At 42.1% G+C, this 25,246-nt stretch overlaps 2 protein-coding genes across 2 annotated transcripts in view; both read left to right on the top strand.

The window, feature by feature from the left end:
* The window catches only part of shtn3 (shootin 3), a 29,175-nt gene extending 16,093 nt beyond the window's left edge, over nucleotides 1-13,082 (top strand). The window contains exons 4-17 of the mRNA XM_063875995.1: nucleotides 208-346; nucleotides 431-528; nucleotides 644-725; nucleotides 962-1,056; nucleotides 1,815-1,961; nucleotides 2,588-2,741; nucleotides 3,921-4,089; nucleotides 4,217-4,287; nucleotides 5,189-5,289; nucleotides 6,364-6,378; nucleotides 6,725-6,787; nucleotides 7,004-7,187; nucleotides 8,342-8,639; nucleotides 9,556-13,082. Coding sequence (XP_063732065.1) covers nucleotides 208-346; nucleotides 431-528; nucleotides 644-725; nucleotides 962-1,056; nucleotides 1,815-1,961; nucleotides 2,588-2,741; nucleotides 3,921-4,089; nucleotides 4,217-4,287; nucleotides 5,189-5,289; nucleotides 6,364-6,378; nucleotides 6,725-6,787; nucleotides 7,004-7,187; nucleotides 8,342-8,639; nucleotides 9,556-9,685 — 1,746 coding nt within the window. The 3' untranslated portion in view covers nucleotides 9,686-13,082. The remainder of the gene's footprint in view (nucleotides 1-207; nucleotides 347-430; nucleotides 529-643; nucleotides 726-961; nucleotides 1,057-1,814; nucleotides 1,962-2,587; nucleotides 2,742-3,920; nucleotides 4,090-4,216; nucleotides 4,288-5,188; nucleotides 5,290-6,363; nucleotides 6,379-6,724; nucleotides 6,788-7,003; nucleotides 7,188-8,341; nucleotides 8,640-9,555) is intronic.
* Nucleotides 13,083-14,214: 1,132 nt separating this feature from the next.
* On the top strand, nucleotides 14,215-18,842 carry thoc3 (THO complex 3). The gene is made up of 6 exons (XM_063875942.1): nucleotides 14,215-14,421; nucleotides 15,454-15,610; nucleotides 15,732-15,936; nucleotides 16,648-16,809; nucleotides 16,984-17,084; nucleotides 18,428-18,842. Exons 1-6 carry the CDS (start codon nucleotides 14,242-14,244, stop codon nucleotides 18,589-18,591), a joined length of 969 nt encoding a protein of 322 aa, XP_063732012.1. The 5' UTR covers nucleotides 14,215-14,241; the 3' UTR covers nucleotides 18,592-18,842.
* Nucleotides 18,843-25,246: the final 6,404 nt, after the last annotated feature.

Below are 25,246 nucleotides of genomic sequence, written 5' to 3'. Positions count from 1 at the left end.
GTGAACTGCCACAGAGAACAATCAGAATCCAAGGGAAAAATACCATTGGCTTTTTGTTCTAGAGTCCATGCGAATATTTGTACCAATCAATATTGAACACCTCATCAAAATGCAAATATTTTCACCCCCGTGATGAGAAGATGTATTTTAAATGATGTATTGCTTTCATCTTACTTCCCATTGACCCCTGTGACCTTTGACCCCCAGCTGAACTGTGAGAACAGGAAGCTGAAGTACCTGAGTCTGTCGTCCCGCACCAGCCTGGAGGAGATCGCCCCCACCATCGAGGCGGACAGCGCCGACACCAGCCCCGACAACTTCACCCAGTACCAGCAGCAGATCAAAGGTTCGACACGGGGAGGAATACATCGACCCTAAATGAAAGTTTGATACGGAAAATAATTATAAATATGTTTTGTTTTTTTTGCAGAACTGAGGGAGACGGTGAACACGCTATTGGACGAGAAGAAGAACTTTGTGTGCCAGGTTCATGAGCAGCAGAGGCGGATAGAAGAGCTGACTTCACAGGTGAGGAGGGGGCAGTATCCTTCAGTTTCATCTTCCTCTTCTCGTTGTTCTTCCTCCTCTTCTTCTGTGTGTCAGGTGCATACTAGTACCTGATCTGTTGAAATTCTCTCTGCAGTCGGAGAAAGATCAGGCGGAGATGAAGGAGCTTCGTGAAACTGTGGACCAGCAGCGTAAAACCATCAAGAGGTTCAACAGAGGTGAGTGTGACACAGTGAGGTGTTCAAACAGAGACTTTCAGAGGTTCAAATACTTCCAAACAAGCATGAACTCTGAAATGTGCAACCTTATTTTAGTTGTGCATGTTGTACTCACAGTTATACTGGCAAGGATGCTTTGATAGGCACTTTAATATCTGCAGAATAGTTCTAAAACTAGGACTCTCTCTGGCCGTTTTCTTTCATCCTTCTGATGTCCTCTGTCTCTGCCTCTGTAGTCTCCATGATGGCGACCCAGGAGTACGACGGGATGAAGGATCAGCTGGACCTGGAGCAGAGTCTCAGGGTCAAAGCGGAGACGTACGCACACGAGGTGAGAAACCATCCCTGAAACACGATGCTAAGCTAGCTAACACAACAGTTGCAACAGTATTAAATCCTAAAAGTCACAGTCATATTTATGGTCCCCTGACAGTGTCCTTTAAGCTCTATTTTGGTCTCCACCAGCCATCCCTTCAGCTGCCATACGTTGCATTGGATGGTTTTTAGAAGCAGTTATTTTCAACAGCAATAAATGCAGCGGCAAACTCCTGTTTTTAGGGTTTTCGCTGCAGCTATGCCTTCAGAATAACCTGCTTAGCATCAAGTGTTTGCACAGATACTAGTCTGAAAACACTCAGTCTAAATGTGACATCAGCTGTTCTGCAGAGCCCACATTTGACTCATGTCTTATTGAAGGAATATAATCCCCAAAAAGCCGGTAAGACACGCTGCTGTTAGCCTCAGCTATGATAGCTGACCTGCTTGTTGTGGTGCTAATTAATGTGTGTGTGTGTGTGTGTGTGTGTGTGTGTGTGTGTGTGTGTGTGTGTGTGTGTGTGTGTGTGTGTGTGTGTGTGTGTGTGTGTGTGTGTGTGTGTGTGTGTGTGTGTGTGTGTGTGTGTGTGTGTGTCTGATTTATGGAATGTCCTGAATCTGATGTGTACTGACCTGAAAAGTGAAGAGCCTGCAGGATCCCACCAAACTGGGAGGAAGTGTTGTTAGGAAAACATGTGGAAGATGAATTTCATTCCTTTCTTCTTCTTCCTCCTCCTCCTCCTCCTCCTCCTCCTCCTCCTCCTCCTCCTGCAGATGCTGGTGAAGCAGAAGGAGGCCAACAGGCAGAGCATGCTGCTGCTGCAGAGTGCTGAGCCCAGCATTCAGCTCCTCAAAGCTCTGGAGGACGTCGCTGCCGTCACCAAAACTCTGGAGGAGGAGCGTCTGCAGCATCAGCAGAAGGTACGCTCAGGAAACTGAAGCAGAAATCTATGGCTGTGTTTTTAGGGAAACACCTCTGAAAGCTCACTGTATAATACCTGTACAGCAGCAAACTGCAGATAGACACAGTTATAAACCAGCTGGTGAACACAGTGGAGCATTTAGAAGCTAAAGAGACCAAAAACAGAGCTAAACGAGTCAATGTGCAGCACAAAGTGACCATTTTTACAACCTTTTTTATCCTTGTTTTCACCAAAACCTCATCTTTTTCTTCAGAAGTTGAACTTCTGAGCAAACAGTGGCTTAACTTCTCCTCTCAGCAGTTACAGAGCAACATAATCATGCATTATAAATCCTTCTGTTTGCATCGACTGGTTGAATGTAAGTCAAATGTTCTGTCTTTTTCTCCGTTTTTGGTCTTCACCCTCAAAAAGATGTCTCTGTAGCTCCTAATGCTCCAACAGAGGTCAATAAACCCACTGAATAAAATAAATACATTTAAAAAATCATTAAAATAAAATAAACAATTAAATTGAAAATTAAAATCTGATTAAATTAAAATCATATTGAAGAAAAATTCAATAAAATAAATAGGTTGACACATGAAATAAACGTGTGTGTGTGTGTGTGTGTGTGTGTGTGTGTAGGTGGAGAGCCTTGAGGCGCAGTTGGAGCAGAGCTGTGTGAAGAAGCAGCTGGAGGCTCTGCAGAGGCAGCTGGAGCTCCTGGAGGAGGCCAAGAAGGAGGTGGAGGGACGACTGGAGCAGGAGGAGAAGAAGAACGAGGAGCTGGAGAACAGAGGTGGAGAGGGAGACACACATACACACACACACACACACTTACACACACACACACACACACACACACACACACGGCAGGTGGAGCAAGAGGCTCCTCAGTTGAATGTTAGCGAATTAAAAGGTGATGGGAAACTCAGCATCGCAACAGAAAATACTGGTTTCTGATTGGCTAGCAAGTGGCTCCTTCTACTACCACCAAAATGTAATGTCAGGTGTCATTATGAAGTAAAATAGAGCCCTCTGCAACAGTCTAACAACAAATGAGAGAATAAGGAAATTCAAACTCAGTAATTAGCTTCCCCAGTGTGTTCACCGCTGTCTTCTTCTTCTGTGGTTTCTGTATTCACTCCTCCATTGACTCCCACATTTACTTTTGAGAACCATCTGCTGCAGGAGACCTGCCAAACATGCAGCATTTCTCCTGGCGTGTAGCATGGCATCTGTGTGTGTTTAAATGGGTCACATGAAGCCGGGCCAAAACCACCAACTGAACGGTCAAAAGACAACAATAAAAACAGAAGCCTCTTTCATGAGCGCAGGAAAGGTCCTCGCTCTGGAGGGAAACGTGGAGGCTTTCCCCGGGACTGCTAGGGGAAATAAAGGAGATCAGAGTGAGATAACATGAGAACATTTAATGTGTCTGCGTGTCATGTGCAGTTCTTTCTGTTTGAAGCCAGCTTCAGATAAAGCTGCACTAAAATTCCTTTTTGGTGGATTAATTCCTAATCATGTGATCAAAATATTAGAAGAATAACCAGAGAGTTCCGTCCGTCCTCAGTATCAAAATTCACCGGCTGTTTTTAGCGAATAAAATGTTGTTTTTCTTTGCATTTTAAAATAAGTTCCACTGTCATCAATAAAAGCAGGTACTGAGAAACAATATGCACGAAACAAAGTCCATTTATTTAACTTGTTGAATACATTCTTTAATCAAAACCTCAATAATTACAAGAAATGTGCAATAGAATATTTAACAGAACACAATAAATTAAAGTAAAAATAAATAATTAAAAGTTTCAATGATTGAATATTAAATGAGTAAAAATATTTAAGTTAAAATTTGAATAAATTAAATGAACATTTTCTTTAACATTAAATACAATGAAAAAAATGCAATAAATAAAAACAACATAAAATAATGAAAATAATTTGATCATTTTGATTGTCTCCCTCTCCTCAGTCCACAAGCTCCAGGAGAAGGAGGTCGCCATGCCGACCATCACGGAGCCCCCTCCCCCTGAACCCGGAGTCGCCCCTCCTCCAGCCCCTCCCCCACAGCCACCTCCCCCTCCTCCTCCTCCACCTCCTCCCCCACCGCCACCTCCCCCCTCCAGATGCAACCCCCTCAGGTGAGATTGACGGAAACATAAATAAACACACACACACACACACACACACACACACACACACACACACACACACACACACACACACACACACACACACAGTGTTTGACTCTCAGTGATTGCCTCTCAGCTCTCTGATCGCCATCATGAGGAAATCATCCAAAGGCTCCAAAACCTCGGTGAAGACGGAGCAGCCTGCAGGTGAGTCTCAATACACCTGTGTACGCATCTCACACACTATGAACATACAGGGTCACCTGCTGAATAACACAGAACAAATGAACCAAAGAAAGAGAAAACCAAAAGCAGATTCAGGCAGTAGGTGTATAGAATCACACTTAGTTTGGAAATTCAAAAACGTCGGAATTTGGAAAAAATTTCAGATTAATTTTTTTGTAAATCACATTTTTCTGAGAAAAAGTGAGAATTTTGAAAAAGGGTTAGATTGATTTATTTTAAGATACTTTTTGGAGGCTTTTTTTTGTGCCTTTAATCGAATAGGACAGTGGAGAGTGACAGGAAAGTGGGAGAGAGATTCAGGGTGGGATCTAGAAAGGACCACGGGTGTCGAGATTCGAACCCGGGTTGCCGGCGTACGGTGCAGGTGCCCCAGCCAGTTGCGCCACGGCCGGGGCCAGATTTATCTATTTTTTTAAGTTCGATTTTTTGGAGGAAAAAGTGAGAATTTGAAAAAAATGTCAGAAATGTTGAAAAAAGTCATAATTTTGAGAGAAAAAGTGAAAAATATTTAACAGGCGGAAGAAAAAAGTGAGAATTTTGAAAAATTAAATATTTTGGTGAAAAATTGTCTGAAATATCCTAAATAAATCGGTACTTTGAAAAAAGTCAGAATTTAGAAAAGAAAATCAAAAGAAAAACATAATGGGGACAAACATTCTGACAATGTTTAGGGCCTCGTGTCTCGTGAAGCAGATGCAGGCAGCAGGCATATAGATTCACACTGAAAGTTTTGGCCTACAGAACAGCTGATTCTTTTACAATAACCACAATTTGAACTCACACTGTAATCCTGCTAGTGCATTTTTAGAAATGTAACAGTAATCTGATTGAATTCTAAACACTGAGTTTTCTTCTTCTCCAGAGGGCGAGGGTGGCGACGTGAAGGCGAAGGCGGTGAACGAGATGATGGAGAGGATCAAACATGGCGTTGTCCTGCGGCCCGTCAAGAGTCAGGAGAGCAAGGTGAGGAAGAGACGATGTTTAGGTTACTTCATTTAAATAGGCATTCATTATGTTCTCTTTAAGATATATGAGCCTAGGTTTTAATTCCCTAAATGTTAATAATTTGACTATTTCCTTTTTTATTTATTTTCTTTTACTCACAATAATATATATAAGTAATAAATAATTTAACGATCGCTACGATTGAAAATCAATTAATTCTGACCCTGCATCAACAATAGAGAGGAGGTCAAAGGTCCCCGCTCTCTGGCAGCAGAGGCGCTTGAATATTCCTGTGACCTCAGAATGATAAAGGGAAAATCAATCTCCACTTCTAAACATGTCAAAGCAGCTTTGTTGTTTGAGTGTGATCGAGTGGTGCAGCAATGAGTCAGCATTTTAGCACTTCCTGTTCTTCTCTGTCTGGGGGATTTTTAATGTTTTGTTCTACGGCATAAAATATGTCAGTAAATACCCCGGTGGATTTTAAAACGTTGGTTGCTAACAAGAGTCTAAATGAGACGACTAAACGTCATCATGTCCAACATTAGCCTCCTTTAGCTTAGCGGTGGTGACGTGAAGTCATGTGACCGTGCTGTAGTTCCTTTATAGCCCAACATTAGCCGCCTTTAGCTTAGCGGTGGTGAGGTGAAGTCATGTGACCGTGCTGTAGTTCCTTTATAGCCCAACATTAGCCTCCTTTAGCTTAGCAGTGGTGACGTGAAGTCATGTGACCGTGCTGTAGTTCCTTTATAGCCCAACATTAGCCGCCTTTAGCTTAGCGGTGGTGAGGTGAATTCATGTGACCGTGCTGTAGTTCCTTTATAGCCCAACATTAGCCGCCTTTAGCTTAGCGGTGGTGACGTGAAGTCATGTGACCGTGCTGTAGTTCCTTTATAGTCCAACATTAGCTTCCTTTAGCTTAGCGGTAAGTCATCCCCCCCAGCACTAATTTTTCCTCTTTGGTCTCATGTTGCGGTCCTCCTAAAGATCAGGACGTCGGTCGGTAAACATGTCGGTTTATATTTCCTGTCTGCAGTCTGATGCACTCTGTCTGATTACTGTCCTCTCTTTTCTCTGCATGTGTCTCCACAGAGAGTAGCAGTAAAAGTGAGTATATTGACATTTGCATCAATCTTAGGGTCTGGGGAGGAGACACACACACACACACACACACACACACACACACACACACACACACACACTCACACTTACGGGCAGGACTCTCTGTGCCCGGGGGAGGTAATTTTGTGCAAAAAAATGTGTATTAACATGAAAAATGAAGTAAAACCGTGCACATTGTTCTACGATATAAATGCAAAACGTGTATTCAACATTACATACGTAGTGTTTCAGTATTAATACTTAATAAATTGCTGCATGCATATCCGTGCTTGTGGAACTTGTGAGTTATGAGGAAAAACAGACAATTATATTTGTGTTTTATTTTCTCCAGCCGCCTCAAATCTGCGAGGAGAAACCGCAGGAGAGCGCCATGGAGGAGCTGAAGGGCATCCTGGTAAATATGAACATGTTTTTGATTTGTTGTTGGGATGGGATTTTGGGGTGAACTGTCTCCATATAATGTTGTGTTATATAGATGTTAATGCTGAAATGTACAGTCAAGAAGTAATTCAAATAAGTCTAGTGTCAGTGCATTGCCTCGCCGGTTTGAAACATGACATAATAATGTCAGTGAAGAGTCTGCACTGCAGTGACGGTGTCTTTCCTCCAGGAGACGGTGAAGCGGAGCCCCAGCCGAGGCTCTCAGGAGTCGGGGCCGCCTGGTCCCTCGGGTCCCTCGGGTCCCTCGGGTCCTTCGGGTCCTTCGGGTCCGTCGCTTCTGGGGAAGAAGGACAGCGAGCTGGAGGTGATCCTGAGGCGCCGCCGCAACAAAGCAGGAGAGGCCGGCTCTGGAGGTCCACACAAACACACACACACACACACACACACACACACACACACACACACACACACACACACACACACACACACACACACACACACACACACACACACACACATGAAATGTCTACCTGTCTCAAATTGTTCTCATCATGCAGTTACGGTATAAATGATTGATTCAATTTAATTATTATGCAACAAAGCCCCCAGGCGTATTTCCATTGTGGTCCTCTTGTGTAACACCACAAATAAAGCAACACAACAACAACACAAAGTCTGCAACACTTCTACAGTATTCATTATTGTCTGGTCCTTTTTTTAATAGTGTGCAGGATTAAATACAGGGTCAAACTTTTATTTTAACCCTAAATTATTATTTATTTTGACCCAATTTAGGGTGTTGCATAATGATAGACTGCAGATTTAGCATGAACCCACAACTGTGTTTCATGTGGAACAACATCAATGAATAAGGTAATGCATGATCTTTAATACATGTAGGGAGCTAAACAGCACAACAGTGGCTTCCAAATTGGAGAAGACTGCAGGTTTAAAGCACAGTGATGACCAGCAGAGGGCGCCGTGCTCCACTGCCTGATGAACACGTCCCTGACCGGTCTCAATAAAGCTGACATGGATTTATCTGCTTTTCCATCATCGACCGACCTCCTCTGGCAGAATTAATCAGAGGTGTTGAATTAAAATCTAAACATTTCGATTCAACACCGGGAAGTTTCTCACATCCCCCAATGTGTCATTGAAAGAAAATAGCAGAAGATCAAATCTGAATATATAATATCTAAAAGTGTAGTTTGAGATGGAAAAAAGAGGCATTGAAAATCAAAGTATTATATTATTTATTTATCATTTATTATATATTTTTCTAAAAGCAATTTATTCAATTGTATTATTATTCTTTATTATTGTTATTATTATTATTATTATTATTATCATTATTATTAAATAAGTGGCAGTGGATTGGCTTTAGCAGCAACTAAGGAGACTTTCTGCAGGAACAGAATAAAATTTGGTGTTGGATCTTTGTTGCATTTCTTCTCATCATTTCCAGATGTTTCTTTTTCCAGCTGTGAGGAATCAAAAGTAAAACAAACTCTATAAAAAAAACAAAGCAAGATCTCATCCTGTGTTTTCCTTTTTGTTTCTCCAGAGGATCGTGAGGGTCTGATGAGCCACGTCTCCTCCCTGGACAGTCTGAATGGGAGGCGCACCAGCAGCGAGTCGGGCAAAGATCCGGAGGGTTCGGGGGTGCTGAGCGTCCCGTCGGACTCTGCTGGTCCCCGGGTCAGCCCGGAGAGACGGGGGTCCGGACCGGGTCCCGCCGTCGTGGCTCGGAGGAAGAGCTCAGAGGCGAAAGAGCCGAGAGCGGGATCCTGGCAGGAGAGGAGGTCCTGCAGCTCGCTGTCTGAAGCTGCTGAGTCTCCCACCAGCAACGGCTGCTCCAACAGGTCAGAGACACAAACAACTGGAGAGAGGGGAGCAGGAATGAGTCTTAAAACAAGGAATGAGTTAGCGTTAAAGCTCTGTGAGTTGCCTACTTTCATAGTAAATTGTTCTGAACATGATTTTGTGGCTAACAAACGGATACTCTCCACATATTAACACAATTTCTGAAGTAAAATGCTAACATTAGGCTATAAAGGAACTACAGCACGGTCACATGACTTCACGTCACCACCGCTAAGCTAAAGGAGGCTAATGTTGGGCTATAAAGGAACTACAGCACGGTCACATGACTTCACGTCACCACCGCTAAGCTAAAGGGGGCTAATGTTGGGCTATAAAGGAACTACAGCACGGTCACATGACTTCACCTCACCACCGATAAGCTAAAGGCGGCTAATGTTGGGCTATAAAGGAACTACAGCACGGTCACATGACTTCACGTCACCACCGCTAAGCTAAAGGCGGCTAATCTTGGGCTATAAAGGAACTACAGCGCGGTCACATGACTTCACGTCACCACCGCTAAGCTAAAGGAGGCTAATGTTGGGCTATAAAGGAACTACAGCGCGGTCACATGACTTCACGTCACCACAGCTAAGCTAAAGCAGGCTAATGTTGGGCTATAAAGGAACTACAGCGCGGTCACATGACTTCACGTCACCACCGCTAAGCTAAAGGTGGCTAATGTTGGGCTATAAAGGAACTACAGCACGGTCACATGACTTCACGTCACCACCGCTAAGCTAAAGGAGGCTAATGTTGGGCTATAACGGAACTACAGCACGGTCACATGACTTCACGTCACCACCGCTAAGCTAAAGGCGGCTAATGTTGGGCTATAAAGGAACTACAGAACGGTCACATGACTTCACGCATCTCCCTCTCTGACCTTTTCTCTCTGTTTGTCTTGCTCCACAGTGCGGGCGAGGAAGATCAAACTGCGACTGAGAAGTGCGTCCAGTCAAACGGAGTCGATCACGCCGAACCCGGAGAGGACGCTCACGCCACCGTCAGCGCCGCCCCGGTGAACGGCAGCAGCGAGTGCTAGGCTGGACTCTGAGGATCCCGGGCTTTGTTTGTGTTACCTGATCCATCACTGGCAATGATTGGCTGACCTGAGAGTGACTCTGATCTCACTCTCTCTGATCAGAAGGTTTGAAGTGCGGTCACACGTTTGCCTTTTTGTTTATCGGATCAGAACCAGACGGGGGAACTTTGTTGTACTTTTGTATTTGTGTTTTTTTCAAAATTATACTTAATACCCGGTTCACACGGCTCCGTTAACGAACATGTAGCTAATTTATTGAACACGCTCGAGCTTTTCTAAATCTTTTTCCTGAAGCTTTATGTTGGAAAAGCTGAATATAAAATGCAGATAACCTGTTCAGAACATGCTTGCTGTGAACGCAGCGTCACATTTCTAGCCTTTGTAGAAGCCCCGCCTCCTCAAAAACCAATGCACCTGTCACTCATCAGTGGTTTAGAGACTCATTAAATAAAGCATGGGTCAGTGCAGGTACTGTGACAATAATAGGAAAGTAATAAGGGATGCAATACATAAATGAAACCTGGTAGAAACACAGAAGAGTGCCTGCAAAAACCCGTGTCAATCAAAACGTCATGCTAATTTTACACGGAATAAATTATAGAAGATGCTAGGATAAGTTTTCAAACGGACGATGTGTTGCAGTCGCAGTGTTTGCATTAATTACAAAGCATAATCAGCTGTTGTCTTGATCACTTTTGTATTGTGCAGGTGAACCCTTGAGCTCAACTGGGCTCATCACCAAGCTTTAAAAGTTCATAAAGGGACTATTTTAGCATCTTAAACAACGTCTGAGCCTTAAAGTGATTGCAGTTACACCCGTGGCTGGGGAAAATAGTTTGGAGATAATAAAACCTTACTAATAACACAATTAACTCGCTGGCTCTAACCAGTATGAGCAAAAAAGCCCTGATGAAGTTCATGAATTAAACATACATTACCAATTATCTTGCTTTGAATTATCCAATATTCACTAACTGCTTCCCCCATGTCTCCGAGTCGCTGATTGGTGGCCATGAAAAGAGATTTTATTGTATTTAAGGTAAAAAATATGGTCAACAATTAGGTATAAAAAGCCCATTGTAGAGATTGCATGTCTTAGGAAAAACTTCAGAAACATGCATTAAGGTTTTGGACATTTTAGGGTTTTGTTTTGATAAAAAGTATGAAAAATTGCTTCAGAAAAAATACATTTTTCATACTCCTTTTTGCTTTTTTCATAGCTTTATACCTTAAGTTGCCTCAAACCCATTCAAATAAAACAATGGCTCTTTAATTGAGCTTGCATGGGATTTATAACGCAATTAAGTAAAGTTTTAAACCATAAAACTGCATGTTTCAAAGGTTCAAACTACCCATAATAATCAACAAACTTTACCTAGTGACATCGAGGGGCTTTCTACAATGGCTGCTGTTAGATAAATACAACTCCAGCTTTTATCGGTTATTTTATTCAAAGGTTCCTGAAAACAAACCTGTGGATCCTGCAGGACGGACTGAAGGGAAGCTGCACCTTTTTTTGCACAGAACCTCTTCAACTTGTACAATGACTGCAAAGCTTTTTGTTTTTATATCTTCGATGCACAAATGATCTGTTCAATATCACTTTGTGTCATCAGAAGGAATGCACTGTACGGTTTAGATCCAGAACCTCTTCTTTTACCTACTGTACTCCCATGTGTGACGGGGCTGCCCAGCTGACTCACGGGCTATCAGGATGCTTTGAGCTTCATCGGTGGCAATATAGGAGCAATTTAATTAAAGGGTACTTTTCCTTCAACAGCTAAGGCAGAAGATCTTGACTAGGGTTAGGGGTTGGGACACATTTGAACAAACTCAACTCAAAATACTTAGAAATTCCTTAATTACTTCCAAAGCATTAATGTAAAACCCTAAGACTTAGATGAGGAAGCAGTGTGCAAAGCTACCTAAAGACATGACTTCCATTGGGTTTGTCTTCTTTGGAGCAGATCATAGGTGAGAGGAGAGTCAGTTTCAATATTGAATGTGTTTTTATATATTAAATGTAAAAAACAAACCTAATCTGGGACTAAATACAGTTCCTTTGACACCTAATTGACGATGCAGTTTGATCGAGAACAGTATTTTAAAGAGACCAAGCTCCAAAAAGCTTCTTCTATCGGTGCAAACTGTTCATAGATCAATGAGTCGTCCCAGCCCTAATCCTCTCGATTGACATTAAAACGTTATGATAAGTTCAAAGCTACTTGACTTCCTGAGGAAAATGTATCTACTGATGAAGTCCAAAAGTTGTGTTCAAGAACTGTCCTGAAGCTCTCGAGATGTCTTGAGTCTTGATTGTGCAGCCCTGACTGTAGTATCGAGGTGTTTAGAGTATCTCAACGTGAAATTCCTCTGCTTAGTCCAACTCTTCCTTAGCCTAAACGGAGAGAGGCTGAGTGAACAACCCAGGAACAACATACCCAGGAAGAACTGTAGGAAAGCTCTTTCCTCTATCGCTGCTGAGGCTCCGTCCAGGTTTCAGCGTGTCGACTATCAGACTTTTTGAGGCGCAAATCAGACAGAGGTGGAGTAGAAATGTGGATAATATTTCAGGTTCAGAGGAACAACAGCAATGACAGTAGCACGGCGCTAACAGACAACAGGAGTGTTCTCAGGGTTTCAACCAAAAACCAGTCTGCAGGCAGCGAAGCGTTTGGGAGAAACAACCAGGAAGCCATTTTTCTACGAATGAGCGAAGGAAAAGAGCTGCTCTGAGGGAACGAGGTGCTTGTTTTTCTTTGTCTACCTCTCCACAAACACCTGCCTCCTTACCTGAAGTACATTGTGTGGTGTGTGATACTGTCCCTCCACCAGAAATGAGATGTCTTCCTCCACTGAGTCCTGTGTGCACATCTCATGGTTTCTCGGTCACTCACCGTCACATCTTCACCGTGCATTCCTTGAATTTCTTTTATTTCGTAGGCTCTGTACTGTCTATATATAGCTTTCCTGACAGGTGATGCAACATTAGGAAACATTTTCGAAGAGTATGCAATTACATAAGGCACATTTGTATGATGATTTCACACCCTGTCATTCTTTCCTAAAACACGGGATCACATTTAAAAGTGCATTTTGTTCCGTCCATTCGGTGTATTTTATTCTAATGCAAAGGACCGAGATTGAAGGCTGCACATTATAGAACCCGCTGAGCGTCCACAGGCCTGAATAGGAAGCATATCGAGGCCTTGCACAGGCGGGGCGGGGGAGATGGGTTATGGATTGGGTCCTAATTGTTAACCACGTGGCTAGAAATTCACTGTATCTGACAGAGTTTGGCTGACTATAGATATCGTGTGTGTTTGGGATATAAATGGAGTGGTTAAAAGTTTCTTAAAACATGAATTTTAATTTTAGCATCACTTCAAATAAATTGAAACTGAAACCAGTGTTGTTTGTATTTTGTTTTTTTGCCACTGAAACAGGGATACAAATGAATGAGCAGGACAAGTTAACTGAGAAAACAAAAGGAAACACATAACGGATAGTGTACCCAGCCCAAAAGACCAACACCAAATATTTGTTTTAATGTATTTTGTTATTTGGGTGAAACATCTCCCATAGTCCCATATATTTTTAGCTTTGCCATAATTAATATGTTTACATCAAACTACATTTTGAAAGGAATATTATAGTTTTACTCCACATTGACTGATAGTCACCAACCCTCAATAACCCAAATATTTTCATGGCCTACTGTCATGTTTGTTTTTTAATGTGAAAATCTTGGTGTGTTTTCATATAGTTTGGTTCTAGAAAGCCAAGACATATTTATAAAGAATGTAATATCTGAATTTTACTAAAGGAGAAGAAGAAAAAGCAACTATATTTGATAGCCAAAAGTAATGTAAGGTTCACACTTAGAGCAGAAGCAGAGTTCAAGATGGTGATGCAGTGGGGTCAGAGTATCACCAGGGGGCGCCACAGCCTACTCCTACTATAAAGAAAAAATGGGTGAATTATTTATAAAATAACAACAGAAGTTGTGAATTCCTGGCTGACAGCCAAAAAAAAGGTAAACAAGGAAATAAAGTTTGTTTTAATAGCTAAAAGCATTAAAACGTAAAAAGGACTTCATTGAGCTTCTTGTTCTTTAATTAATGTATTTATTATTAGTGTTTCTTGTAAAAAAAAAAGAAGATAATATGTGTATGTAAATTATTATTATTTTGTATTATATTTATACATTTTTGGAGGAAGTGAAATGTTGAATGTAGTGTATTCAAACCCAACAACACAAATAAAATACATAACAATAACAAACACAAAGAATAAACATTATGTCTAATCCTTTTGGCTAATAAAATCAAATACATTTGCTTCTTTATAATTTTTACTTATTTTTAGTAAAAATAAAAATACTAAATTGACTTTTTAATTGGCTCTGGAAAATAAAATGTAAATGTCACCCTCCGAGCAGCAGCGCAACCAGAGCTCCAAACATGTCTTCTCAGTACGTCCACTAGGTGGCGGAAGTGCCCCTCATAAACCTCAACGAAGAAGAAGAAGAGAAGAAGCAGCAGTAGGTTTTGAACATGGCGTCCCAGTACTACCAGGAGATGCAGGAGAGCTTCAGAAACAACAACAAGAGTCGAGAGTTCCCGGCTCACACAGCCAAGGTCCACTCTGTGGCCTGGAGCTGCGACGGGAGGAGACTCGCTTCTGGATCCTTCGATAAAACAGCCAGCGTGTTCATCCTGGAGAAGGACCGGCTGGTGAGTCAAGAGCTAGCATGCTAACGTTAGCATCTCTCTGGGAATGAATGGATGTTCTGGGTTTTAGACAGAAATCAGAATCAAGTTTACACTTCTAACTTTAGATAGTAATTCCAAGTATACTGTTTTTATACCAGATGTAATGTCACATCCTTGTTGATTCTTCCGTATATCACACTACCAACATGTTAGCTTATATTACCTACCAAAGGTGAAGGAGAAGAAGACATACTTTATTAATCCCTTACAGGGAAATTGCTTTCTCTACTCTGTTGTGTTGACACACATTAAACACACAGAGGATATACATGCACAAACACAGAGGAAATACATGCACACACAACCACATGCAGAGGAGAGGTGGCAGAACAGAGAGGCAGCCAGGTACCCGGCGCCAAGGGAGCAGATAGAGGTTAGGTGCCTTGCTCAAGGGCACCTCGGCAGTGGCCTAGGAGGAGAACTGGCACCTCTCCAGCTACCAGCTCACTCCATATTCAAGGTGGAAGGTGGAAGAAATACTCACAATTTACTTAAGTCAGAGTAATAAAACCGTTGTGTAGAAATACACATGTGTAAATAATATGTATCATACAAGAAAAGTCCTCCATCAGATTATTCCTTAAAGTAGTAAAAGTAGTCGTTCTGCACAATTGCCTATTACAGAATTATTTTAAATACACAAGTATTATCAGCTAAATGTACTTCAAGCATCAAAAGTAAAAGTACTCGTTGTGCAGAATGTATTATTTTATTATGGGTATATAACATCCTGTTTTCAGCTCTATTATGTAAGAGGATGGACCAAATTAAGATCCTAGAAACATACGTGTGATTAACTGTTTCAAAAGTGATGTACTATGCTACAAAAACAGCTAATCCAAACCTATTTGACTGTGAAATAAACCATTTAGCCTCTACTGTGTGAACTCTAGATATTTTAAAACAAATGGAGGAGCATTTGAGGGTTTATTTCTCTTTGGGAAAAAGGTCTGAAATTCCTCATGTTTGAATGTGTGTTGTCTCTGTGTTCAGGTCAAAGAGAATAACTACAGAGGTCACGGGGACAGCGTGGATCAGCTCTGCTGGCATCCAACCAACCCTGACCTGTTTGTCACAGCGTCCGGGGACAAGACCATCCGCATCTGGGACGTCCGCACCACCAAATGCATCGCCACCGTCAACACCAAAGGTGGGACCAGGGATCACGTGATGGCTGGGTTACGGAGGCTTTCAAAATATATTCCTGTAGCTGTTTTGTTGCCTATATAAAATGTTAATGAGACCTCTATGGATGCTTTTTGTTTCTCCAGGAGATAACATCAACATCTGCTGGAGCCCCGACGGTCAGACCATCGCTGTGGGGAACAAAGACGACGTGGTGACGTTCATCGACGCCAAGACGCACCGCTCCAGAGCCGAGGAGCAGTTCAAGTTTGAGGTGAATGAGATCTCCTGGAACAACGACAACGACATGTTCTTCCTCACCAACGGCAACGGCTGCATCAACGTCCTCAGGTAGGAATTCTCCACAAACAACATCTGGATCTGTACTTTTCCACATATTCATGGGAAGCTGTACGAGTGTTGTGCGCTCAATCAGTTTTATCTGCTGAAGCCGTGCTGATAGAAGCTTCTCTGGTTTTTATATGTATAAAGCCTAAAAGAAGAAAGCTGTGTTTCTTTTATCCTCTATTCTGTGACCTAAATATTGTTCTGATCCGTCACATTGCTGGCATCGTGGGTTCTGTCTTTTTTTGTATTTCTCCTGGCACACAGATGGCTCATTTATCGGCCATATTTATTGGTAACCCTTCCTTTACTTTATATAATAACTCTACTTTACTACATTTTACTGCAAGATGTAGTAAAGAATAACCAATGGCCAAAGTGCTAAAACAAAATGTAACATTTGCACCTCGAAATGAACGGCAACACGCCGCCGTCACTTGATTTTGAATTGTGTTTCCGACCCGTCTCTTCAAAACATCGCAGTGGAAAACCCGGCCAGGTAAGTGGATCTCTTCCCTTTCAGGTTTGATGGGAAATGCACTTTTATCTCGTTCACCTGCAGCCTTTATAAAGACATCTTTTGGTTCTTTTTTATGAGTTGAAACCAATTCCAAAGTCACCTGGTTTTTATAACGTGTGTACAGTGTGTGTTATTCTCTCCTGTGCAGAGCCAGTAGTGTTTTTGCTTCAGAGTTTAATCAGTATGTCTGTCCGCAGTTATCCGGAGCTGAAGCCCATCCAGTCCATCAACGCTCACCCGTCAAACTGCATCTGCATCAAGTTCGACCCGACGGGGAAATACTTCGCCACAGGAAGTGCCGACGCGCTCGTCAGCCTGTGGAACGTGGAGGAGCTGGTGTGTGTGCGCTGCTTCTCCAGGTCAGTGACTCATAAGCTCATGACGTTTTAAAAAATCTGCTTCATTGTTTCTGTTTACCTGTTAATTACAAATAAAAATAGTACATGATTAAAACAAATGACTCTTACTACTTTCTATCTTGCTAAATCATCCCTTTCTGTTATTGACTGATGGATGTGTTTTCATTGCTTTAGGCTGGACTGGCCAGTGAGGACTCTGAGTTTCAGCCACGATGGGAAGATGTTGGCGTCGGCCTCCGAGGATCACTTCATCGACATCTGCGAGGTGGAAACGGGTCAGTACAAGACACGCAGAAACACACGCGGTGTATGTGAGACTCTGTAACTCTTACAGCCGGTCCTGGTGTCACTGTTGCCAGTGTTGAGAGGGTATCGATAGAAGTGACCCTGTTGTGGTTCTTTGGGGGTTTTATTTTGAAAAGCAAAGGTCATCCTGAGCTTGTTTGTAAGGATAGTTACAGTCTGGGTCTTTTATTTTGAAAGATACGCCTAGACATGTGTTTTCTGTGTGGATAGAGAGAATTGTGTGGGCTTTTGTTCTGACATAACATGACTTCCCAGTGTTTACTGTAAGGCTGTTGTTACTCTATGGGGTGTTTTATAAAACATTTTAACCAGCCTTATTCTGACTGTACGGAAAGTAACTTTCTGGGTCTTTTATTTTGAAAAATGAAGCCTTCCCCCGAGCTCAATGGTTATTTGGAAAAACATGCCTCATCCTGGGCTTTCAGTAAGGAAACAGTTTCTCTGTGAGGCTTTTATTTTGAAGGGGTTTGAGGTTTGGTGACCATATGGGAAATCTAGAAGATGCATTTCCTGCTGAAAGTGCGAGTTTCAAGTTTCAAGGTTTCAAGGTTTTATTGGTCATATGCACAGCAGATACAGCGTATATGTTGGCAATGAAAATCTTATGTCGCGTGCTCCTCCAACAACTCCACATACATGGTGCAAATAAGATAAATAAAATAGTGCAAAAAGAGAGAAGAATATTTACAGTAACAACAATAAAGATTTGAGGATGTGAAATATATACATATGTGGAATACATTGAGAGTATTTAAACACTTTACACTGTGGAATGAGGAGGTATGGACAGATGCATATATTATGTATAGCAGATGTATATGGCAGATATGTATAATATATAGATATGTGTACTATAAACAGATATGTATGGCAGATGTGTATAATATATATATATATATATGTATGTGTGTACTATAAACAGATGTGAGTAGACATTCACAGAGCTCAGGAGTTCAGCAGTCTTATAGCCTGTGGTATAAAACTGTCTCTGAGTCTGGTGGTCTTGGTCCGGATGCTGCGGTACCGTCTGCCAGACGGCAGCAGACAGAACAGATTGTTGCTGGGGTGATTGGGGTCCTTTAATATCCTACCGGCCTTCTTCCTACACCGCTGGGTGTAGAGGTCCTCCATGGATGGCAGCTCCGTCCTGGTGATGTGCTGAGCAGTTTTCACCACCCTCTGTAGAGTCTTACGGTTGAGGGCGGTGATGCAGCCAGTCAGGAGTGATCAGTGAAAGCTGCACTCATCTGTTGCAAAACCAACAGACAGCTCAGTGTTTTAAATATATTCATTATTTCTCGTGTGTGTGCAGGAGAGAAGCTGTGGGAGGTGCAGTGTGACTCCCCCACCTTCACTGTGGCCTGGCACCCCAAGAGGCCGCTGCTGGCCTACGCCTGCGACGACAAGGAGGGAAAATACGACAGCAACCGAGAGGCCGGCACTGTCAAGCTGTTCGGCCTGCCCAACGACTCCTGAGACTGCGGCTCAGTTCCTCACGGTTTAACTAGTTCTCTGAAATGATTAAAACAGTAACCCTCGCCCGCCAGCGGAGGGGGCCGCTGTCCCACCTTTCACTGTTTTTATACAGGGACAATTCCACAACTCCACGCTCTGTAAATATGCATTTTTTATATTAAAATGGTCTGTTTGTAAATAACGTTTGTCCTGAGCCCTGATTGCTGAGTTTTTAATGTCTTGATTGAATTAAATCTGAAGTATAAAATTAAGTAACCATTTTTGTTTTGATAATCTTTGGCTAATAATCTCCAAAATACTTCATTTAAATTAGGCCAGAAGGAAAGAAAAACTAAATACAACTGCAGTAAATTAAGAATATATTAAACAACAATTACCCACACTATATCTAAACACCAAGGAGATGATCTGAGGCCTGATATCAACGTGTATTTCTTCATTAGTTTATCAGAATCTCCTTTAAGATGATTTGATTTACGGTGCACATTTCAACAAAGGCCATTCAAAGTGCAAAGTCATTATTTAAAAACTTTGATTTGAAGAGAATATAATTAAAACAAGATGAAATAAACACTTCTTCCTCGGCTCCAATTAAAATGACATCATAGTTTTAAAGGCCAAAAAGGGAAGAAAAAAAACAAGTACAAAATACAATAAATCAACAACAATAAAACAAATAACGACAACAAACCTTATATCCAAATAGTACGATACATTTGAAATGAAAAATAATGATTATGTTAAAACTGTAAGTGACTGAAATAAAAAGGCTCCCCAGCAGAGAGAGCAGCTGTTCCTCTTAATCAGCTGACTTCATCCCCAGTTTTCTTACACGGATAATAAACAAATCCAAGTTCTGTAATATGTTGTTTTTTATGTAAAATATGCAGGTTTTTTAATATTTATATAGTCTCTTTGTAAATATAGTTTGTCCTGAGGTCTGGTTGCTGAATTTAGACTGTTTGTTTATCCAAAACAATCAATTGTGTTAGAAATAATTTAGAACTGGATTATCAATCACTAATTGAAGTGTATTGCTCTAAACTCAATGCAAGTGGTGCAACAGTGAGGTTCATACATTAAGATTTATTCCATATGTTTCTTAACCCTGTTGCCTTCAGGCAGAGCTGTAGGAAAAGGCTTGAAGCTGCGGCAGAGAGTCTGAAGAGGGAACATTTAATTACTCTGGACCTTGAACCATTGCCTCCAGCGTTGGCGTGTGTATCGGATATGAAAAATGAAGCAAACATACACACTAACCCAACATACATGCATACATCACACACGTTAGCCCCCAGAAACACTCTGCCTCTGCACACCGAACAACAGATGTCATAGAAACAGAGAATACTATTTTTGGCCAGATCTTTTTTTTCATATTCCTCTCAGGGTGTCCGTACGATATGATGCCTTATTTGGTATTTCAGTCGGCGTGCTGCAAAAAAAAGTGGTGCAACAATGAGCCCTGAATTCCAGAAATGACTTAACATGTTCCATCGTCCTGAAGTCAAAGTGTTGTTGGATAGAAGCCTGAAATAAGGTCTGTGGTTAACACAAGCCGAAGGCCTTTTCACGTTTTGTTCTCCGTCATAAAATAGGTCAGTAAATATCCCACTGGTGAATTTAAGAAAAGGTGTTTCAGTCAAGTGTCTAAACGAGACGACTAAACGTCATCACGCCCAACATTAGCTGCCTTTAGCTTAGCGGTGGTGACGTGAAGTCATGTGACCGTGCTGTAGTTCCTTTATAGCCCAACATTAGCCGCCTTTAGCTTAGCGGTGGTGACGTGAAGTCATGTGACCGTGCTGTAGTTTCTTTATAGCCCAACGTTAGCCGCCTTTAGCTTAGCGGTGGTGACGTGAAGTCATGTGACCGTGCTGTAGTTCCTTTATAGCCCAACATTAGCCGCCTTTAGCTTAGCGGTGGTGACGTGAAGTCATGTGACCGTGCTGTAGTTCCTTTATAGCCCAACATTAGCCGCCTTTAGCTTAGCGGTGGTGACGTGAAGTCATGTGACCGTGCTGTAGTTCCTTTATAGCCCAACATTAGCCGCCTTTAGCTTAGCGGTGGTGACGTGAAGTCATGTGACCGTGCTGTAGTTCCTTTATAGCCCAACATTAGCCGCCTTTAGCTTAGCGGTGGTGACGTGAAGTCATGTGACCGTGCTGTAGTTTCTTTATAGCCCAACATTAGCCTCCTTTATCTTAGCGGTGGTGACCTGAAGTCATGTGACCGTGCTGTAGTTCCTTTATAGCCCAACATTAGCCTCCTTTAGCTTAGCGGTGGTGAGGTGAAGTCAAGTGACCGTGCTGTAGTTCCTTTATAGCCCAACATTAGCCTCCTTTAGCTTAGCGGTGGTGACGTGAAGTCATGTGACCGTGCTGTAGTTCCTTTATAGCCCTTCATTAGCCGCCTTTAGCTTAGCGGTGGTGACGTGAAGTCATGTGACCGTGCTGTAGTTCCTTTATAGCCCAACGTTAACTTTTTACTTCAAAAATCATAAAGTGGTGTTAACGTGTGGAGATTATCCTGCTGAACTAAACGTGTAAATATCATCGACGTTTGTTTACCACAGAGTTTATTTTCTGCAATAAACAAAATCCAATCGTCATCTTTTAATAAGGGAGCCCTTGTGATGCTCACTTACAGGTACGCCTACAAAAACACTTCATCTACCAAACTGGACTGGACGCTGCAAACACAAAATACGTCTGTGTGTGTGTGTGTGTGTGTGTGTGTGTGTGTGTGTGTGTGTGTGTGTGTGTGTGTGTGTGTGTGTGTGTGTGTGTGTGTGTGTGTGTGTGTGTGTGTGTGTGTGTGTGTGTGTGTGTCTGCTTTGGAATAATTTTGCAGCCATCATGCAAATCCTTCGAGTCGAGCACCTGGCATTGAATTTAGCTCTGTGTCCCGGTGAAGCTGGATGGCCCTCGAGCATGTCATCCCATCAGCCTCCCCGCTGATCCCATCTGTTATTTATTGTGGCTGAGACATTGTGAAGAGGTCGGTCAATATCCACGGATGTGATTGCCAGCAAGCATCTTGGGATAATAAATCAAATGTAGCTGCCTGCAGGGTCTCCTTCATCTGGCCGGTGCAGGAAGCTCTATCTGATTTGACTTTTAATGGTCTGATCTACATGGAGAAACTTCACCGCTCCACTTAGCCCTGGACGATAAATCACTTCTGCTTTGGCATTTAAATATGGCTCTACAGAGCGCAGGTAGAGGACAACAACACATACAAATGTTGGCGAATGGAGAGTCAAAGTACAGCATTTCATCTCGTGTAATATTGAGCCGGATTGAGTCTGGTGCCTTGCTAAAGGGCACCACGGCAGGGCAAGTCAGGGAAGTCCCTACTTCTGCTGTTCCCTTTAGTGTTTACTCCCTGTCTGTCTTCTTCTGCTGTTCCCTTTAGTGTTTACTTCCTGTCTGTCTTCTTCTGCTGTTCCCTTTAGTGTTTACTTCCTGTCTGTCTTCTTCTGCTGTTCCCTTTAGTGTTTACTTCCTGTCTGTCTTCTTCTGCTGTTCCCTTTAGTGTTTACTTCCTGTCTGTCTTCTTCTGCTGTTCCCTTTAGTATTTACTTCCTGTCTGTGTTCTTCTGCTGTTCCCTTTAGTGTTTACTTCCTGTCTGTCTTCTTCTGCTGTTCCCTTTAGTGTTTACTTCCTGTCCGTCTTCTTGTGCTGTTCCCTTTAGTGTTTACTTCCTGTCGTTCTTCTTCTGCTGTTCCCTTTAGTGTTTACTTCCTGTCTGTCTTCTTCTACTGTTCCCTTTAGTGTTTACTTCCTGTCTGTCTTCTTCTGCTGTTCCCTTTAGTGTTTACTTCCTGTCGTTCTTCTTCTGCTGTTCCCTTTAGTGTTTACTTCCTGTCTGTCTTCTTCTGCTGTTCCCTTTAGTGTTTACTCCCTGTCTGTCTTTTTGTGCTGTTCCCTTTAGTGTTTACTTCCTGTCGTTCTTCTTCTGTTGTTCCCTTTATTGTTTGCCACCAGTAAGCACTTTAATTTTCCTTTGTTTCTGATGATTTCTCTAGAGAAAGGTTTGCTTAACATTACGTAAAATACTTCCTCTCCTTCTGCTCTTTTGATCCTCTTGTCTTGGCAAACATATGTAAAGTGAAACAGTGTCTCCTATAAACCAGTTTCACTCCGATCAATATTCTGATCCATTGAATGGCAGCTTTTCCCCACACACACACACACACACACACACACACACACACACACACACACACACACACACACACACACACCTAAGGTGTGCTCCGGCATGCTGATCAATCCATTCACACCCTAATGCTGTTCGATAAGGTGTGGTTGTGTGTGTGTGTGTGTGTGTGTGTGTGTGTGTGTGTGTGTGTGTGTGTGTGTGTGTGTGTGTGTGTGTGTGTGTGTGTGTGTGTGTGTGTTTGCACATTTGCATGAGTGTATTAGTGATTAGGTGTGTGTGTGCAGCTGCGTGCTGAGGGATAATCAGACCCACCCGTCCATTTGCTTCAGTCAAAACAAATTAGTCTCTGGATTTGTTAAAGGGCACTTCGGCCATTCTGGATAATTGCCGAGCCGCATTGAGCTGACGCTTCCTCATTGATTTCACAACTTTTGGTGAAATGAGAGGGTTTGATGCTCAGTCACTCTCTCTGCTGGGAGAGAGGGGTTTAAAAGACAAGCAAAATGCAACTAAAAACTAAAGAAACAGCAATCCTTTATTAGTCCTGAGGTGAGGACATTTACAGCGTTACAGAAAAAGTGACAATACAGACAAAAAGGCAAAAAAAACACAAACATAATTGAATCAAAAATTAAGACGAATGAGTACAGCATTATAAAGGCTGGTGTTTTGTAAAAAGGAAATCCTTAAAGGAACATTTATCCTAATATTTCTTACAAAACTGCATTGATAATAAGACCTTCCACTTTATGAGCAAATGTCTTCCTAAGGCTGCAGGCTGACCAGAAAAATATAAATCTGACCAAAGATTACAAGCCTACAGCTTCAAGAAAATGTCAAATCAAAAGTAATCCTCTCGTCGTTGAGTCCGGCTGGAAATAAGAAAACTAAACTGCGAATTTGAATTTAACATGTGATACTGACAGAGCTGGAAGGTCTGCAGCATTACTTCCAAAATGGTTGTTAAATTAGATGTTCCCTGATTGCTAATTGATCGCCTCATTCCTGATTACTATACCAAGCACATGAAGTAGATCAGCCCTGTGAGGCAATGATTGGTCAAAGGTTTAATTGTTTTCTCCAGATTAAAGTTATTGATTTATTTTAAATGGCATTTGTGGTTAATCAAAGCAGTCCTGTTAGATGTTTCACTTGGTGGAAACCTTATTCTCTAAGTTCTTACTCCAAGCAGAGGGTCAGTGGCAATTTCCCTAGTGGTCAACCAGTGCTACTACACTTCAGTTCTAGCCTGTGACGTCATCGGGCCTAAAAAGACTCTTTCCCATTGACTTACATTGGGAAAGAAACGTCTGTAAATCAGCGTGTAATTGTTCATAAGTGAAATGAACGACACCGCATGAAACCTTTTATAGCCCTTGTTTAATAATTTGTGTCTAAAAGTTTTAGCCAAATGTCCCTTGCCATTCATTTGACCAAGCCAAGAGCAATAGATCGAAGGCGGGGCTTAATGGAAACCAAAATGCACATGCTCTAACATTTTGTATATTATATTTAACTTTATTTATCTTATAGTTTATCTCATTCTCAAATGGAGTCTCAAAAAACAATTTGATAATTCACTGTCAAAGTATCTCTGATTGCTTAATTGCAAAATAGTGATATTTTTGGGGGTGTGTGGATGCTTTCCAGTTGGCAAACAGTCACCTGTGCAATTCCCAGTTTTAAAAGTCCTGACCGGTGTGCATGTGATGGAACGAGAGCAGAAGTTCAGTGGAGTATTCCTGAATAAATGGAGGTACAGTAAGAAAAAGCTCGGGTCATTCATCTCCCTGCCTGGATACACTCCATGGAAAGCAGCATGTGTGTGCTCAGCAAACTCTGCCCGGATACACAAAGGCTCCGGCTGCAGGTTCTCCTCACTCCCGAGGCTTATCACGGACAACAATACGAGACGTCCAGGTTGGTAATCCGACGAGTTTGACCTCAGGGAATAAACTGCGTGCACGAAGATTACTGCTTTAACTGGAAGTGCAGGAGTCAGGACTTTTCTTTCTGGAGAGGCAGTGAACTGCTGACAGCGGCAACGCTCGGCTGAGCCAAATACACCGGATAAAGACAAGAAGGACGAGGACACACACATCAACACACACACACACATTAACACACACAAGCAGAGCAGAAGAGAGAGCTGTTCAAAGGAAGGATAATACAGACAGCAGCGTCCATCTTACGGACAGTACAGGTTACATTTTTATTTCTCCCTCTCGCTCACCTGATTAAAAACCGATTCTCCGGTCAGTGTGATTCACTCCAGTCCACAGTTGTTCTTTGGATGGTATAATTATAATAACCATGAATATGCTAATGTATAAATTACTGAAACATGGTTTGTAAAGACTTAGTATGTCCAGCTTCTCATCATCATCAATCCCATCCTTGAATATTGTTAAAAAACGTGTTTTCAAAATGCATTTCTCAACTCACTTGTCCAAAGTTTTCCTCCTGTGCTTCAAGAAGTAGACCTTT

Source organism: Eleginops maclovinus, chromosome 23 (assembly GCF_036324505.1).
Source record: "Eleginops maclovinus isolate JMC-PN-2008 ecotype Puerto Natales chromosome 23, JC_Emac_rtc_rv5, whole genome shotgun sequence".
Lineage (NCBI taxonomy): Eukaryota > Metazoa > Chordata > Actinopteri > Perciformes > Eleginopidae > Eleginops > Eleginops maclovinus.
The sequence above is the reverse complement of the archived record's forward strand: the minus strand, read 5'-3'. Positions and strand labels throughout refer to the sequence as shown.

What these genes read in the sequence shown, in the direction of transcription:
- thoc3 (XM_063875942.1), top strand. Translation starts at nt 14,242, where the DNA reads ATGGCGTCCCAGTACTACCAGGAGATGCAGGAGAGCTTCAGAAACAAC. An exon ending in TGTGTGCGCTGCTTCTCCAG is followed by an intron (nt 16,810 to 16,983) that starts GTCAGTGACTCA and finishes TCATTGCTTTAG; the next exon opens with GCTGGACTGGCCAGTGAGGA. An exon ending in CATCTGCGAGGTGGAAACGG is followed by an intron (nt 17,085 to 18,427) that starts GTCAGTACAAGA and finishes GTGTGTGTGCAG; the next exon opens with GAGAGAAGCTGTGGGAGGTG.